General features: G+C 51.0%; 1 protein-coding gene across 1 annotated transcript in view; it reads right to left on the reverse strand.

Annotated features, from left to right (window-relative positions):
• Nucleotides 1–17,971, reverse strand: part of Celsr1 (cadherin EGF LAG seven-pass G-type receptor 1) — a 136,219-nt gene that overhangs the window by 34,716 nt on the left and 83,532 nt on the right. The window contains exons 6-9 of the mRNA XM_057791439.1: nt 6,391–6,548; nt 4,873–5,036; nt 4,325–4,450; nt 3,321–3,487 (exon numbers count right to left, since the gene is read on the reverse strand). Coding sequence (XP_057647422.1) covers nt 3,321–3,487; nt 4,325–4,450; nt 4,873–5,036; nt 6,391–6,548 — 615 coding nt within the window. The remainder of the gene's footprint in view (nt 1–3,320; nt 3,488–4,324; nt 4,451–4,872; nt 5,037–6,390; nt 6,549–17,971) is intronic.

Below are 17,971 nucleotides of genomic sequence, written 5' to 3' on the forward strand. Positions count from 1 at the left end.
CAGGTAATCTAACTACTGAGCTACATCTCCAACCCTGGACACAGTCTGTTTAAACACAATTAATGCCACCATCTTGACATATGTGGATCTCTCTACATCTCCTTGCTTGACAACTGCAGAGCACGCATTCTTCTCAAATACACAGAAATGTTGACGAAGGCTCGCTGCATCCAGGCATTAACGCAAGCCTCAACACATTTCCAAGGACTGAACTCCCCGGGCCCAAGTTGTATGGCCTCTACCATGTTAGAAACAATATCAAAAGGTTTCAGTAGATGGTGCCTCATGCTGGCTAACTCAAATACTCCACAGGCTCTGGAGGAAGCCCTGATGGACAAGACTAGCATCACGACTGCTTCCTCTTGACTTTGGTCTACCTCAATAGCTGATTTCGGAAGGCAATTTTTACCTTTTTACCTTTGACTCACAGAGGTTTCTGGGCTAGTGAGGTACTCTCTCCCTCTCACTAGCCTTGCTGGCAAAACCCCAAAGTAATAGACCAACAATGAAGATAAAAATATCATGTGTCTACAGCAAAAGGAGAAGCCATGAATAAACCCCAGGATGGAGACAGAAGCTGCTGCCCATCTTGGACAGCTACCTACTTCAAGACAGGTGTCAGCAACAGCATGATATTCCACTGGACAATGCAGCTAGATTTGGGGCACCTGACAGCTATTATCCAACTTGTCTGGGCTTTGGACACTCGAACAGCAGCCCCACAATGTTACCCAGGCAGTCTGGAGGCCACAGGCTACACATGACATACAAAATACAACCAGAAAATTCCTGGGATGCCTGGGAGAACAGGCATACTGGGAATCATACTGAGGTGGTCTCTGGTAGAGGTCTACAGGACCCCTCGAGACCATCTTTGGTGCACCCAGTCTTCCCGGCTACAGTCCCTGAATTTATGGATGGGACTACTCAGTCAGGGCTAACCCTGCTGAACGCAGCCTTTTCCCCCTTCAGGAACACTAATGACAGCCTGTGAGCACCCATCATCACCCAACTCGAAACAGCCAATTTAAGGTGTTTTGAGCCAATTTAAGCCGACAGAGAAACACCCACAGAGAAATGCCTTCCCCGGGCAGAACGGTGCTTCCAAGTTCAGCCCAAAGTGAGCTTCTGGGGCAGCAGGTAAACTTGTGAAATTACAGCTAAAGAGAGAACAATGACAGCTGCAATTACCCTTGACGCACATGCCAACACCCCCAACCCAAGTGGGGTGCTGGAGCCATGACCCCAGGTGAGTGGGCAGGCAGACTTCTGTCTGGGCTGATGGCCCCACCCTCCTTCTGCCAGTGCAAAGGAATCTCTCAAGGGGCCCTGTGGCCTCTGACAGAGAACTGGGAGGGGGAGGGCTCTGGGTGTCCCATTTCCTCCCATTCTCTGAGCCGAGCCCTACTCCATGGAGGCGGAGGGGTTGGTTCTCTTGCTGACCCAGGTCCCGCACAGCCTAGATCACACAGTCTCCAGCCTCAGTTTCAGACATTCTTCAGAGTTCACCTCTTCCGGACCATCTCCAACCCACCCCGACTGCCTGACGAGGAATGAAGAACAAGGATCCAGGGCCCAGGAAGTAGAAGAAACAAGTCATAGCTCTGTGCGGACATGGGGATAATAAGGGCCATCGGCCCCAGTTCCAGGAGCCACTACCTTCAGAGGTGTAATCTTGGGACAGATGTACTATGTGTTTCACATGTCGGTGTGGCCAGACTCCTCAGGAAAGGAAGAGACTGATATGTAGCAGAGACTATGCTGAAGGGGGACAGAGGATGACCAACAGGAAAGAAGTTCATGGCACTAGGGCCCATTAAATGCACTCACATACAGACACACACAGAGACATGCATGCACCCATGCATAAACATACATACATATATGGGCACACACGCGCAAACATACATTCACATATTGGCACACAGACACTCATAGACATGTACACAAATGTGCATACAAATACACAGTCATGAACACATGCAAACAGACACGTGCATGACATGCACAGATGTACACATAGATGCACACATACATACATGCTCAGATACATTCACATACATAGGCAGACACAAGCACACAAAGAGACATAGGCACACATGCATGTGCTTACATATACATACTTTGGAAAAGCCTGGAAGAAAGAAAGAAACACCCAGTTATTAATTCCTCCGAATTTGAGACTAAGTCCCTGCTTGGGCATGATTCCCCTAAGTGACTATTGATCCCCTGGGATTTTTGCACAGCAGAAACATGTTAAATCTAAGGAGATCCAAAGATGAAGAATCCTGATCCTGCCCAGGAATCACGGGTCATGGTTTATACAAGAGAATCTGTCCGGTCAGGGTGAATGGGAACTGCCAGAGACACAAGAACAGAGGATGAGTGGCGGGCTTGGTGGAATCCCCTGGCCAAGCAGTGAGTCCTAGATTGTAGGCTCATCCTAAACACCTCAGAACCTCAGGGTGAGCATAGGATATGGGCTCTCTCTACTGTACTGCCAGTGAAGAGGCGGAGAGGCAAGGGTAGCTCAGTGAGGAAGCACTGGGTTAGCCCAGCAAAGGCAGTAACTCATCACTCCTTGGTACCACTGGCTCCAACAACCTATCAGAAACCATCTGTGATGCAAGAGATGTGCAAATGTGTGAATGGGGTGCATTACAATCACTCTGATTGTACTGCAGTTCGAGTACTCCAACCTACGGTTTCAAACAAGCCAAACAGTAAAGAGGAAAAAGGAAGAAAACACACATGTGGCATGATGCAATGGGGCCTCAAGAGCCCTCTAGGCAGGGACCTGGTGTATAGCAGCACACAGGTTTAATATGGGGAGTATGGGGCCGCAGTCTGAACTGATGGAGGCTCGCTCACTGCATCTGATGTAGCCCTTTGCCCTCAGCTCTGAAATGCCAGGGGGAAAAAAGGGCCAATTTCCAAGCATGATAGGGCAGGATAGGGCAGGGCAGGGCAGGGCAGGGCAGGGCAGGGCAGGGCAGGGCAGAGCTGCTGTCTACGGCAAGTTACACAGAGCGAGAGGTTCCATGGTTACCCGCTCTGCTCTGTGACTTCAGTGAAGGGAAGCAGGCACTGGAAAGGAACTCACCGGAGCCATTAGCTGCACATGATCTCTGCACTTCTCCGTACTGAAGGGCACAATGGCACTGCTGCCTGAGCTACCCATATTTCCCCTCTGTGTTCCCTCCGTCCACCTCAGGGCAGGCACAGGAGGAGGTAGGTGAGTGGCAGATGCCTTTACAGGGATCCTAGGAAGCCCCTTTGTCTGCTCTGCAGCTGCCTGTGTGGCTCACAGACACACTCACCTGGAGATGCAGTCTGGAAGATGTGCCAGCTGTGGCCTCCATCAGCACACCATCCTCCTTCCGGGTCCGGAACATGAGCCCCAGGTACCAAGGCACAGAGATGGTGATGTCGAGGTCACTCCATGACACAATGCTCTCGCCACTGAAGCGCTGCGGGTGTGGCATAACTGCAGATACAGACCAGGCCTTCAGGCACCTCCCGAAATCAGGCAGAGAGCATCTTCTCAGCTACCAGCCAGGTGAGGATGGACAGATGCCAGCCTCAGACCTGTATCTGTGCTCAGTACTGTCCTAAGAGGCAGCAATATATCCTGCAGATGCCCACAATGGCTTCTGTACAGCTCACTGGGCAAAGAAGCCCTGAGGGTTGCCAGACATCTCTAAAGAGACCAAGGAGCACCCTAGATGGATATATGACAATCACGGGCTGGTCCTGTGGTGCTTGGGACATGGAGCAGCTTCAGGTTTCAGTTGGATGGGTGGCACCATTCCCTGGGCAGGGGATCATGGCTGCTATGGTGAAGAAAGTGAGCTGGGGACTGGCATGCATGCATTGCTCTGTTCTTGACTTATGGTGACGGTGTGACGTCACCAGTTCTCTCTCAAGCTCCCCTGCTGTGGCATTCCCATCATAATGGACTTACTACGGTCTGGAACTGTGAGCCAAATAAAGCCTATATCTCTTAACTTTCTCTTGTCAGGGTATTTTATGACAGAACAGGAAAGACACTAAGATACCCCGTGAACCCTGTAGCATCTCCGGGAGATGGACGGGAGGTTGTCCTTCATGCTATCACCAGACCCAATCAGCAGCAGCTGTCAGGAGAGTGTGCCCCCACAGCCACCTTGTTCTTCTGACCTTCATGGTTACCTGTACGTCCTAGACATCCTAGAGAGCTGGGTCCAGGCCCTGGACCTTTATCCCAGTCACCCGCAACTTCTTATAGCCTGTATCCCCCTCCCAGATACACTGCCGTGGTCTGGGGAAAGAGACAGATTCTTACCTTGTTCACAGTTCTTCCCACCAAAGCGGAGCGGACAGTCACACAGGTACGTGTTCCACCTGTTCACACAGGTGCCCCCGTTCTGGCATGAGATCCCATCGCAGAAGTTCCTCTGAGAAGCACAGCCTGCAGGGCAGAGGGTATAGTCTGGACTTGAGTTCAAGACCACAAGGTGATTTCTGTTAAGGAACTGTGACACTCCCCGCACTGACCCACGTGAGCGTGCAACCAGTTAGAGACAGCCAGCCTAGAATCTGCTGGGCATGGTGAGAATGCCATTCTGGGGTGTGTGGGATTTTCTTCTCCACCCATATCTGACACTCGGGGTTTCCATGTCATCCCAGGGTCTGATCTGACCACCTGGTGACAAGTTCAAGATTTTAGGATTGTGCATCCAGGTGACTGGACAGCATCCCAACATCAGGAACACAGCAAACTTCAGGCTTGTGGTCATGGCCACCCAGCCAAGCTCTACACCCATTCCCAAGAGGTCCTCAAATGTCCAGTGGGCACCATGCTAGCCCTATACACCCAGGGGCTGTGCACACCTGCCCTGGTGCCATTGTTGGCAATGAATGCAGCCATGTCCACAATCCTGCCATCGACGGACAGGTTCCGCATGCATCCCACAAACTGCCGGCTATGCACGGGGAAGTCTTCTGGCAGGTTGGGGACACCACCCAGGAGCAGAGGTCCAGTCAGATCCAGTGACCTGGAAAGACAAAGCCATCTTCTGTAATATGGGGCCTGGCACGGCTGTGGCATCACTGCGACTCTACTGCTAAGCCTTCCATCACAGAGCAGGTGCAAGCCCAAGGCAGATGCCTGGTGGTCAGGACAGAAGTGGCCCTGCCTCAGGGTCACTAGTGGCTCCTCGCAGCTTCTCTGGGCCTCAACGTCCTTACACTTCCCATCACTTCAGACAAATGGGTGTTTGGGGACAACTAAGGAGCACCTCGAGTTCCATGCTGCAGGAGAGGGAAGCATCCCACAGCTCCTTGGCTCTCTGGGGAGAAAGTGTAATGAGAGCAGAACTCTGGCTCCAGCAGGGGGCAGCTGAGGTCCCAGCCAGGGCTCTAGACCCAAGACAGTAAAGAAAGTTAAATGAGGACATGTGACCTTCCATCATGTTCCCCTGAACACGACTCTCAAGAAAGATAAAGACTCAGGGTCAAGGGCCTTCGTTGAGCCTGTAATCCTGGTCACAAGGATAACGAGGCCAGAGAACTGGAAGAAGGAGGAGAGCCTGGGCTATATAGGGAGACGCTGTCTCAAAGCAAACATCAAACAAAAGATTTATTTATTTGTGTGTATGAGTGTTTGATCTGCATGTACATTTGCACACCAGAAGAGGGTACCAGATCCTATGGTACTACAGCTGTAGACAGTAGTGAGCCTCCATGTAGCTGCTGGGAATTGACCCCAGGACTTCCGGAAGAACAGCTAATGCTCTTAACTGCTGAGCCGTCTCTCCTGCCCTAAAACCCAATGTTCTATATTCCACCCTCAAACTATCATCTAGACACAGCAGGAGTGGGCTCTCACCTTTTGAGGTTGGTGATATTAAAAGAAAATAAAGCAAGGCTGGCCCTACATATGGGTATTAGAATTTCTTTGTCTTGAGTTAAAAACATCCCTGAGAGACCCAAAACCAGCAAGGACAACCAGCTGCTTCCACCTCATGTAATTCCTTAGTTCAGGGACTGGCAACCCAAAGAGACAAGACGAAGACGGCATGACTTCTGCATGGGGTGGCTCACTGCTTAAGTCCAGACTGTCCTTGAATTCATAGGGAGACCATCCTATACTGAATCTCAATTCATGTGCCTCATCCTCCCAAATACTAGGATTATGGGTATGCCCTGCCGACCTGTCTTAATGGGTACGTCTGGGGGTTTATTCTTGAGGAATCTATGGTCTTAGAGAGAAGATGCTATCCACGGGAGACTGTCTGACACCAGTGCAGACAGAGGGTACCAAGTACTCTGCGTTGGCCTGACAAGGGTGACTTGGAGGAGGGCCTGAGTAGTTGCGGATGCTCCGTGCTTCCCCTCCAGGTGTCTCACTTCTTGGAGCCGCTCTGAGTGCCCTGGGCAGCGCAGCTGTAGTTCCCAACGTAACTTCCAAAGTGCACGGCCACAGCGGCGTCACAGTCATCCACCGTTACCACAGCCACCTTCTCTCCGGATGGCCCATGGGGCAGGCCCAGGTGGCCGATGTTGGGCTGTGGGGGCGGAAAGAATAAAATCAATCAGCTCTGTCTGTCAGCATGCCCTGGTGGATGTCCCAGCTCTGGACACTGCCTGCAGAGGTGGAAGGTGTGTGAAGGGTGAGGTATCCTAGCCCGCGACCTGCTACACGGGGTGCAGGGGATCGTCCCAGGACACAGGTCCTTCTCAGAACCTCAGAAGGGGAGTGTATTGAAATCAAGGCTATGGACTGAGTTAAGGCAAATCCAGGGTGGACTATGTGGGCCTGAGGCCAGATGACTGGGGTCCACTTATATAGCCAGCACCCCGAAAGGGGATGCAGGACCCTTCCTAGAAAGCTGGCTTATATTTTTTTTGGTAGTGCTAGGGATGAAAACCCAGGGATACAGATAACCACTCAATGATTGAACTAGTAAACCTTCAGCCCTACAGCTGTTGAAGTCCAGTTCTCCAGGTCGAGAGGAGAAACAGCTGTGGTCTAAGCCACACAGCTGCTAGCCCTTCCTTACAGTGGCCTCCAGATACAACCTTGCCATTTTACAGGACCCTCTTTTTGTCCCTCACTGGCTCCTGTCCACCACGACCCTGTATTCAGGTTGCAGCTTCCTGGTCCAGATAGGGAGATCTGTTTCCCAGCCATCTAAGATGGAGCCTGACCATACAGATGGATATTCAAAGTACTGAGTACCTGTGGTGGTCTCACCCTCAAGTTATCTCTATCCCTTCACTGACCTGAAGTTGCCTCTTCTAAGCTTCCAGGCCAGACCCACTCCTCAAGAACCTCTTGGCCTTGGCCCCTCTGCTGACCTCATATGCCAGCCTGGGTTCCCACCTCCTCAAGCCACCCAGCGATGGCTTCTTTTCCTGGCAGTCCTCAGTCTCTCAGGACAACAAGTGTCCACCCATATAACTTCTGACATCCTTCCTGGAGTGGAAGAGGAGCCAACTGCACTGTCCATGCTGGACAAAAGGTATGAAGGCCTTAGAGTTTTAGAAACAGGCAAAAGCCAGAGGACTGACAGGCTGATGGGCTGCTGGATTTCCTTTCTGACCTGCACATCAGGGTACCAAAGCCTGTGTCCCTAGGTGCTGTGAGCATAACCCCAGAGTGGTGTCCCTAGATCTTCCAATTGGCACACACAAACACACTCACAACCACACATACCTCCTCCTACCACATGGAGGATGTATTGAGGAGCCTGGCAGCAGTCCTCCTCAATCCCTCAAAACAATAGGCCCAGACAGGTACATTGGCACACCTACCGACCCAGAACTCAAGAGACTGAGGTAGGAGGAACACTTAAGCCTGGGAGGTTAGAGCCAGCCTGGGCAACATAGCAACACCACATCTTAAAAAAAAAAAAAAAAAATCCATGGGCTCAGGACCTCCTCTTGCTGAGGTTGGTTGCATTAACATGGCAATCTTATGTTACTTTATACTACTGGCAATGGCTGTAAAAACAGAGACTATAATTAACTTATCCTTAATTCCTTTTACCAGGGAATGACTGTGCAGCTCGTTTAAAAGGAAACCTCGCTATTCTCACAGGAAGCAAGCACCTGTTTGTTTAATGGGTCCACGGGGCTGGAAGGTAGAACACGGAGCCGCTGGCAACAGGAGCTCAGTCAAGTGTCTGAAGTGTGTGACCCAGGGTTCGTCTGCTCAGGCCACATACCCTGGAGTTGTACAGCGGGTGATTTGCCACAGCCACCTCCCGGGAGCCCTCCACTCCCCCTCCCCCAGCCATTGGCCCTGAACAAACGCTTGGCAGTACTTCCTCTGGGCATGAGGTAGCATGTAAGATTAAAATACCCACCAGGTACTGTGTCTGCCATGCAAGCGTGAGGATCCGGTGTGGCTGCGGGTGCCTGTAATTCCAGCACTGGGGAGGTAGAGACAAGTGCTCCCCAAAGCTGGCCAGTCAGCCTAGCTGATCCATGGACTCCAAGTTCAGTACAAAAAATATGATGTGGGGGGCAACTGAGGAAGCTGCCCATTGACCTCTGATCTCTAAACATGCAAATGCACCTGAATACATATATGAGCCCTCAAAATACAAATGAACATAGACACTCATATACATAGATACACGCACACTCATGTATGCACACACACACACACACACACACACACAGATCTATCCTGTTGATGTGTGAAGAATCATAGTGTCAACTATACATGAGTCTCCCACAAACCTTTCTTTGGGAACTCTGAGGGGAGTCAATTATCTTTAGGTCAATCTCTGATTATCTATTTCCTTAGCGAGTCCACCTCTGTGTTAAGTAGTAGGTAGAGAGTTATGGAAAATCATCTGTTTTCTCACTCGGGAGCAGCAGTCTGCTTTGGGAGATTGGTGAGGTGCCCATTAGGGGCGGTTAAGTGTTAGGTACCACGCTGAGAAAGAAGGACCATCCCCAGGCCGTCCGAACCCCATATCATCTGCAGAGCGTGTAATTTACATTTTTGGGAATGGGTGTGAGGCTTTCAGAGGGTGGATGTAAACAGCCTTTACACGCGGAGGCTTTAATGAAACTGAGCTGCTATTTACCAAATTGCAATTGCTCTACACTACGGTTTGTAATCAACAGCTCAGCACCATGGGATTCAAGCACAGACAGGGAGGAAGAGAGCACTGGGGTAGAAAACCTGGGGCAAGGTGGAGGGGGAGACAGATGCCCAGGTTTGTATCCACAGTGACTCCTGCTGATAAGCAATAGCCAATACTGACATACTGACACCTAGCTCCACGCTGAGGGATCCGGGGTGGTAGCAAGGCCCTGGGGTGACTGCTGCGGGTCGTCACCCCCAAACAGGTGCCCTGGCCTTGCAGATGAAAGGGAAGGCGTGTGTAGACAGAGGGCCAGGCACTTGTGGGTCAAACAGGATCAGGAGGAGGAGAGACAGCAAGAGCCAGGGGTGGGGGACTCCTGAAGGTGCTGGGGCTGGAGCAGTCAGAAGCTAGCAACCTCAGTGGTCTGTTGGTTCCTGGCTGTCCAACAATGAACTCACTGCCCACTAGGGGAGGGGAACTCACAGACAAGGTTAAAGAAAAGCCAGGAAAATCAGGCATGGAGGTGCACACCTTTAACCCCAGCACTTAGGAAGCAGAGACAGGCAGGTCTATATAATGAGTTCCAGGACAGTCAGGCCTCTGTAGAGAGACCCTGTCTGACATAAAGGGAGGTGGGCAGAAAAATAATACAAAGGTGACCAGGACACATGCAGGGGTTTCATCAGAGTCAAATGCTGGTCACCACAGGGCCCACCATGCCACGCCCAGGGACATGTTCAAGGGAATACAGAGACTCAAGACCAAACACACCACATCACACACACACAAAGGAGCTCACACAGGTTCACAACAGTACTCCTTGTGATTCCCCAGTGAGAGCAGAAGCAACCCAAATGCCCCTCCAGAGAGGGACAGGGACAAACGCTGGCCCATTCATGATATGGGGACTGGGGCCCTGCTATACACTGCAGCTTTGGTGAGCTCTGAGGCATGGCACCGAGGACTTATACTACATGAGGCCATGCAGCCCAGATGCCCAGCACACACACATCACAAAGATGCTGGCTGGTGGCAGTGGAGGCTGGGGAGATGTTGGGGTGACTGCTGAGAGCAACAGAATATCATTGTCAGATTCGGAGAACATTCTAGATTAGACAATATGTTACACGACTGCACCATATATGTTCTGAAAGTTGTTTCTTTGGGCCGTATAATTTTCAGCCAGTGCTCATCAGCTGTCCACAGTGCTCTCTCAGGACCACCTCTGGGAAAGTCCACCTATATTCGTCGCTAGACCCCGTGCTGCTGTGGTGGGCGGTAAGACACAGCAAGGAAGATGGCACTTGTTGGTAAGGGCTTAGGAGCTACACGGGTGGCTAGCAGTAGGCACACTGTTGGCTGGCTGCTCTGGTCAAAGAAAGGCATGGGGTTGGGCTTGGTACGCAAGAGCACCTGGGTTCCCTCTCCAGCCTCACTACAACAAAAATAAGCCTTCTTTTTGAAGGGGGATTTGGCTATACTCAGGGGTAAAGGTACATGCCATCAAGTGAGGTCATGAGTTTGATCCCTGAGCCCACATGGAGAAAGGAGAGAATGAGTTTCTCACGCCACATACACCCTGGATTCACGTGCCCATATATGTCACATAGGCACATAAAAACGTAATTGGAGCCTGGGGATGCAGCTCAGTTGATAAAGTGCTTCCTAGCATACACAAAGCCTGTGTTCAATCCCTAGCGCCCCATGAATCCAAGCACGGTGATGCACATCTGTAACCCCAGGCCTTGGGAAGTCAAGGTCGTCTTTAGCTGCATGGCAAATCTGAGGCTAGCCTGGGATACATGCAACCCTGTCTCAAAAAGAAAATTTTAAATTAAAAAAATAAAGAGTCAGGCAGTGGTGGAGCACACCTTTAATTCCAGCACTGGGAAGGCAGAGGCAGGCGGATCTCTGTGAGTTCAAGGCTACCTTGTCTACAGAGCGAGTGGAAGGAAGGAAGGAAGGAAGGAAGGAAGGAAGGAAGGAAGGAAGGAAGGAAGGAAGGAAAAATAAAGCATGTCCCAGTGAGAAGCTGACACACAGATGAGGGTGGAAAAGCCACTGGAGACAGTGATGGCACCAGGAGCAGCTTGTTCTGAGACTGAGTTTCCTGGGCCTCAATTCAGGTGACGAGGGACAAAGAACAGGACAAAAGGAGTGCCCTTCTAACACTTTAAAAGTGGACTTTTAAAAATTTGCCACATATTTACACAAAAGAAAAGGAGCGTGTGGTTAAAGGGTGAGTGGCAAGTCAGAGTTATCCTGTTCTTGTTGGCGTCTGGGCACATGACAATTCACCTTTCCAGCGCTGACTGTGTCTTGGGAAACAGACAGCCAACCCAGGAAGACCCCCATGTCTGAGGTACCCCTTTCAGGCCCCCTGAACCTTAGGAGTCATCTTTAGGATGAAAAGCTTAGCAGTGACCAGGCCAGGTTGCTTGGGCAAAAGTGGTGAAATACACATAGACCAGAGGTGACTCCCACACGGCCGAACAATACAGAATGCCTGTAGCCGAGTCTCTAGCATCATCAGTATCTACAACTGTCTACACCCTTTGGAAGTCTACAGTCTCAGTGTCCCACCTTGGCCACACAGGCTGCACCAAGCAACCCACTCCCCACCCCCAGTGCAGGTGGAAATGGCCAGTGGGCAGAGCTACCACAGTAACTCCCTCTCCACTCAAGAAACCAAGGGCTACTGTGCACTTCAAAGTGAGGCCCCAAAAGGCCGGCTCTACCAATCTGAGCAGATCTGGATTCCTGATGCCAAGCCATCACTGGGCCTGCCCCCTGCCATTTTCCCCCAGCTTACTTTCTTCCCAGTGTACAGCCCCTCCCTCATGGCTTCCACTTAGATGCTTAAAGTATCTGCAGAGCGCTTTTGTGTGCACACAAAAGCCTTTGGTCCTCCAAACCGCTCACATTTCTGCAGTCTTTTAACCTGCTGCAGACAATTCCTTGTTTGGAGGCTGATGGGGGTTTGGTTTCAACGTGGGGGCGGGCAGAGTGGGGAGCCTATGAAACCAGATGCAGTAGGGTGAGGCTCGGGAGGTGAATGGATTCACACTCAGTGTCAGAAATGGCCAACCAACATTCATATCAAAGAATTCACAGATGGCTGGAGCCCGGGAACGCTTGCGGGAGCTGAAGTGTGGTGCCGCCATTTCTCCGACAGCAGCCCTGAGGCCACCCTGCTGTGTCTGCCACAGGCAGGCAGTTATTGATCACTTCAGATTGCCTTCTCCAGCCGTTGAGGTCCCTAGCATGTGCTTGGGACTATCTCTCGGTCACAAAGCTGTGTTTCCTTCTCTTGTGCTTCACATCACAGACAAAGGCATAAGTTGAGTTGTCCTGGTCATAGAGACCTGGGCGTCCGGGCAAGGGTGCACCTGGGAAGTGTCCCCTGGGCTCTCTCTCCTTTACTAGCACATATCCGAGATATCTGAGACCAGATATCTGGGAGCAGGCTTGTAGCAGCAAATTGCACAAGTTGCATGGAGTGAGCACAGGAGTAGACTGGGAGAGGACCAGACAGATGGAGGGTACAGGAAAAGACAGCCATTCCACCGGACAGGACACGCCCTATGACAAGCTGCCTCGCTCCTAGAGGACTTTCCATAACAGAGCAATGGAACACAAAGGGCCCAGGGCGAGACTGGAAGCTGTGGAGTTTCCACGCATGTGGCTCTCTACCATCTGACCAGCCTGTGTTTAGGAAAGGAAGCCAGGAACCTTATCTCTCAGCTCTGCCACCTGTCAGAGGACAAGGTGTGTCCTTGTACCTGCTGCATGTCCCCGTTATTACCACTGCAGCTCTACAGAGGGCGGCCCCAGCCACCTCTCCCACAGGGCTCACTGGCCACTCCAGACCCCTTGGGCTGGCTTCTGTTACCTACTACGCTTGGCTTCAAGGGAAGCATTTAACATTCCAAAGGTGGAGATGAAGGACAGATAACCGGGATCTCAGACGTCACCCGTCACCCAGTGACCCACTGAGAGCTGACAGAATGTGCCTGTATGGAAGTGTTGCTACTTGATATTTAAGGAATAGCCGTGTTGGCCAGACAGGAGCTCACTGCACTGGCAGGAAACACAGCCGGAAAGAAACAACTGATTCACACTCCAGGCTTGGGCTTGCGGACAATGAGAGCTTTTATGGTAACCGAACCCCTGAGGTGCACTCCCATAGGCTCATATGAAACCCCACACTCACCCCCTTTGTTGGCAAGAGGGCCTTGTGCAGTGGGAGAGTAAAGAAAGTAAGCTCACTTTGCTGCACCTTGGTCAGAACAGGCCTAGGTATACTTTACAAAACTCAAAGCTCACTGAACTTCATGATTTTTTTTTTTTAGCTTAGCTTGCATAGTCTTCAAACCTGCAGATTTGTTTAAAAAAGAAAAGAAAAGGAGCCAAAATGGTTCATTTGCCACTGAGCCAGAAGGTCGATGCTCCACCCATAACTGAGCCGGGTGTGTACAAGAAGATACACAGCAGGATGCCAAAGGATCCCAGAGCCACCTAAATTCACATCCTCACTCCCACACACCCACCTCGCTTGCTGTTTGTACAGAGAACAGCTACAGGGCCACTGGCAGCACATGTACTCAATGCAGCCTTAAGATTTCAGACCTCCAGGGACCTGGGGAACCCTTGCTGGGTGTGGGGGTTCACAGTTCGTGGGAGGCAGAGGCAGGTAGATCTCCATGAGTTTGAGAACAGCCTGGTCTACAGAGTGAGTTTCAGGATAGCCAGAGCTCCATGGTGAGACCCTGTCTCAAAAAAACAAAGAGAAGAGGGAGGAGGAAGAGGAGGAGGAGGATGAAGAAGAAAAAGAAGGAGGAGGAGGAGGATGAAGAAGAAAAAGAAGAAGGAGGAGGAAGATGAAGAAGAAAAAGAAGGAGGAGGAGGAGGAAGAAGGAAGAAATCCTGAGGAGGAACTTGCCCAAGTGTCTGAGAAAGGGCCCTTGGATTTTTCTGGAATAGTAGAAACCCTCCCCTATCTTGAGGGGAGTGGAGGTGGGGGTTATAACCCACCCCTTCTAGAGATGGGGTTTCACATGCAGAACAGATGAGAGGTTTTAAATCGTGTGAACAAGCCAGAGTGAACCCAGCCAGGGCCAGGAATTCCTAAGAAGACCCATATCCAGAGGTGAGCCTGAGGTCACCCCACCCCACTCAGAGAGAGGTGTGAGTTCAGAGAAGGGTAGTACCTTTCTGATGGAGCCCCTCCCCTTTTTCCATAATAGTGACTTTAGTTTTTAACCAGAAACAGTCAGCCTGAACATATATAGCAACCCTTTCTCTACACCTCTTCTCAGCAGATAAATGGAGACAAGGGAAATATGGCAACCCAAACTGACATTAATCATGTCAATTTGATTTACTGTTTATCCTTTGAAAACACTATTCTGCGGCGCTTTGGAGATTTTTATGTGTACGGGTGTTTTGCCTGCACGTGCATGTGCACCACTTGACATGCTGCGTCTGGAAGAACAAGATGACGAATCTCCTGGAACTGGAGTTCCAGATGCTTTGTGGGATGCCACGTGCACGCTGGGAACCAAACCCATGTCAGCCAGGGCTCTTAACCCCTGAGCCGTCTCTCCAGCCCCAGGATCTCCCAGTTCCTGCGCACTGTCTGGTGTTCTTTTTTACCAAGATCACATCTGCACAGCGCCCGCTCTTCTAAAAGCTAATGCAGTTTGGTTGATCACACATGTGCTCCCTAATTATGGGGGTGTTCATAAGCAGACCCTAGGCATGACAGGCTGGGAGAGAAATACTGATTTAGTCCATGTTTCAAAGGGAAGATGCACAAAAACCAGAGCAGATGCCATAACTAGCCACTGAGGACTTGGATTGGTGGGGTTAACTTACTGGGTTACTATGGAACTGATGGGAAAAAATAAAAAACAATACTACCCACCAGGATGATGAAGAGGAAGAGGAGGAGGAAGAGGAGGAGGAGTGCCATTCCGGTCATCCCTTGAACAAGACGGGCACAAGTACCCAATAGCCAGCCTGACCAGGAGGAACGTCACAAGTCCTGTCAGCTGCAGGAGGCCAGGGTGATGAAGACAGTCACCATAGTGATGTCTCTGTGTAAGATGCTGAAGGCTGAATGTCCTTGAAGACAAACTGCCTGCTGCTACCACACACCTGTCTCCTGCTGTGGCTTTCCACCTTAACCATTGTAAGTCCCTCCCAGCTAACCCCTATATCCCTAACCAAGACAATCCTTTGAGGACATGCAGCAGTAGCTAGACACATTTGATTCTTCACAATGGCACGGATTCTGTGGCATTTCATGAGTAGTGGCTGGGGACACAGAATGGTCACTCTCAATAGAGAGTCATCAACCCCAAATGCCAGTTGTGCCGGGTAGAGAACCCCAAGTGACATCTCACCTCTATGGAAACTCCCCTGAAGACTCACCTTACCCTCAGACCCCACTTCCTGCCCACATCCTGACCATACCAACAGAAGAGACCACACTGCTTCACATGTCCAGGTTGGACACACAAACACGCAAACCTCCTCAGTGGGCTGGGGGTTATCTCAGAACTGAGGTGGGAACAGCCAAATCCACATGATACTCTTGATTCGCTGACGACGGCAGTGAGGAGGGTCTCACTAAACGGCTCCTCGTGTGGAGAGCAGATGGAGTCCTGAGTGAAGTGTATTATTTGACACAAGCATGGCCATGTCAAGGACCTCAATGCCTCAATCCATGGAAGTGGATAAGCCTTCCCTGGGTGAGGCTCAGAGGAACAGAAAAGCCTTCCTCTGGTCTGAGTGGGAATATTAATAACGTGTATAGAAAGCATGGACCATGGCTTCCTGCTCGGGGATGGCTGAAGCCTGAGACTGCTTCCCTAGAGAGACCTTCTATCTCCATTAGCTAGACCTGCTTCCTTGTGCAGCTTTAGAGCATAAACCTGCCTTGGTTCAGATGGATAAGATATACCTAACTGGGCTGGAGGGTGGTGCATATGTCTTTAATCCCAGCACTTGGGAGGCAGAGGCAGGTAGATCCCTGTGAGTTCCAGGCCAGCCTGGTTTACATGGCAAGCTCCAGGATAGCTAGACCCTGTCTCAAAAAAAACAAACACACACACACACACTCATGCATGCGCACACATGTGCTGGGATTCTAGGTCACAGCTAGTGTCCTCCATCAGAACAAGCACAGCCTACCTGACCTCAGCTTTTCTATATACGTGTCTGTAGGTCAGCCCCAGCTGGGTCAATCCCTGAGACATGCAAGAGGGTGGAACTCGTGGTATTCCCATGTCCCCAGCTCTCACTGGGGCTTCCTGAGCAAAACAAGGCATAGCCAGAATCCTTCATGAAGCAAAAGATGTGCTTAAGAGGACCAAGTGCCCAGGGGCTGCATGCAGGTTCCCTCTTCTCCAAACAATACCTTCTTTTGGAAGAAGCCAGGTCCTACTGCGAGCTGGGATATGGGTAGCATGCCTCTCCCAGTGCGAGCTGGGATATAGGTAGCGTACCTCTCCCAATTCCATAAGCACCCCTGGGAGCTGAAAGGTGATTTAAAAGAAACCCAGTATTGAAACCTGAGTTTTAAGTGCAAAGAAAAGATTTCAAATGCTCTGTACTGAAGTCAGCCATCATATGCTGGAAGTGGAAATGCTTAACTGCTTTTACCAAAACCTCAGGGGAAAAAAAAGTCTACAGTGGGACCACGGTCACAAATCCCCAGCCAGCCAAACCTCCCTGGTACTTCTAGAGAAGGGCTGGGTGAAGCTCAAGGTGCCGAACCATGGCTGCCTCTGAAAAGACCTCGACAGAACACCCACCATCAACTCCAACATGCTCCTCGGTTCCCCTGAAGGAACTTAACCAACAGAAGCTCTCACTCAAAATACCAGTTTAACCAGAAAGAAAGAGCTAACTGCCTTTCACAGTCCCCACTGTGAAGGTCTGCAGAGGGTTCTCTGGGGCCGCAGACCCTGTCCTCCTCAGGCTTATCTCAGGCTTCTCCAGGATGAAGGCCACACAGCTCCACCATCAGCTTCCCTAGGCCTGTACACCTCCCTCCCTGCTGCCCCACACTGGCCGGCCCTTTGTTCCTCCTGGATCAGTCTGTTGGTGTGCTCCACCTGTTTCCTCTGGGGACACTGACAAGAAGCCAACCTGGCAACTCTGAGGTCCCCCCATGGACGGACCAGCTGACCTGGGACAGGTTCCACAAGATTCCCAGCACTCTGTGGTCTCTGTGGAGAGATACTTTGTCAGGCTGACCTGACATGTCCAGGATGGGAACAAAGCCAAGCCATGCCTTAAAGAAGCTGGCACTCAGGGAGAGCAGGGCAGAAGTAACAGTCACAGCCAGCAGTCAGTTCCACACCCTCGCTGCAGGGTCAGATAGATACTCAAGTCTCCGAGTGCATCTTCTTAACAACCAAAAAATAGCCAGACCTAGGTGGTGTGAGTGGAATGGAGAAAGGTCTGCAGAGGGACTTCCCTCTGCTGCTGGATCCACTGAAGTTAAGGCCACCATCAGGATGCAGCTTGAGTCTCTCAAAGTGTGGCTCACTCCCCCCCCCCCGCATCATCTTGCACCTCTCTTCAGGCCCCCTTCTCACAGCCACCCTCAGTAGCCCGAGGTCACTCCACATTTTCTTGCCAGAAGCCAGGACTAGAGAGGCCACTGATGATGCCTCTTACAATGACACAGAGACCCAACAAAGAGAGTAACTTGCCTTGACAGGTCACTTTCAGGGTCCCCTTTGTTCCCTTATAGACTGGAGTACTGTGACCTCAGGCTGCTGCTCCCAATCAGTCTGTAAATTATTCCCAGCCTGACAGGTCTTCCCAGGCCCCCACTGATCTGTCCCTGCACCTCGGAGGCAGAATCACAT

Source organism: Chionomys nivalis, chromosome 17 (genome assembly GCF_950005125.1).
Source record: "Chionomys nivalis chromosome 17, mChiNiv1.1, whole genome shotgun sequence".
NCBI lineage: Eukaryota > Metazoa > Chordata > Mammalia > Rodentia > Cricetidae > Chionomys > Chionomys nivalis.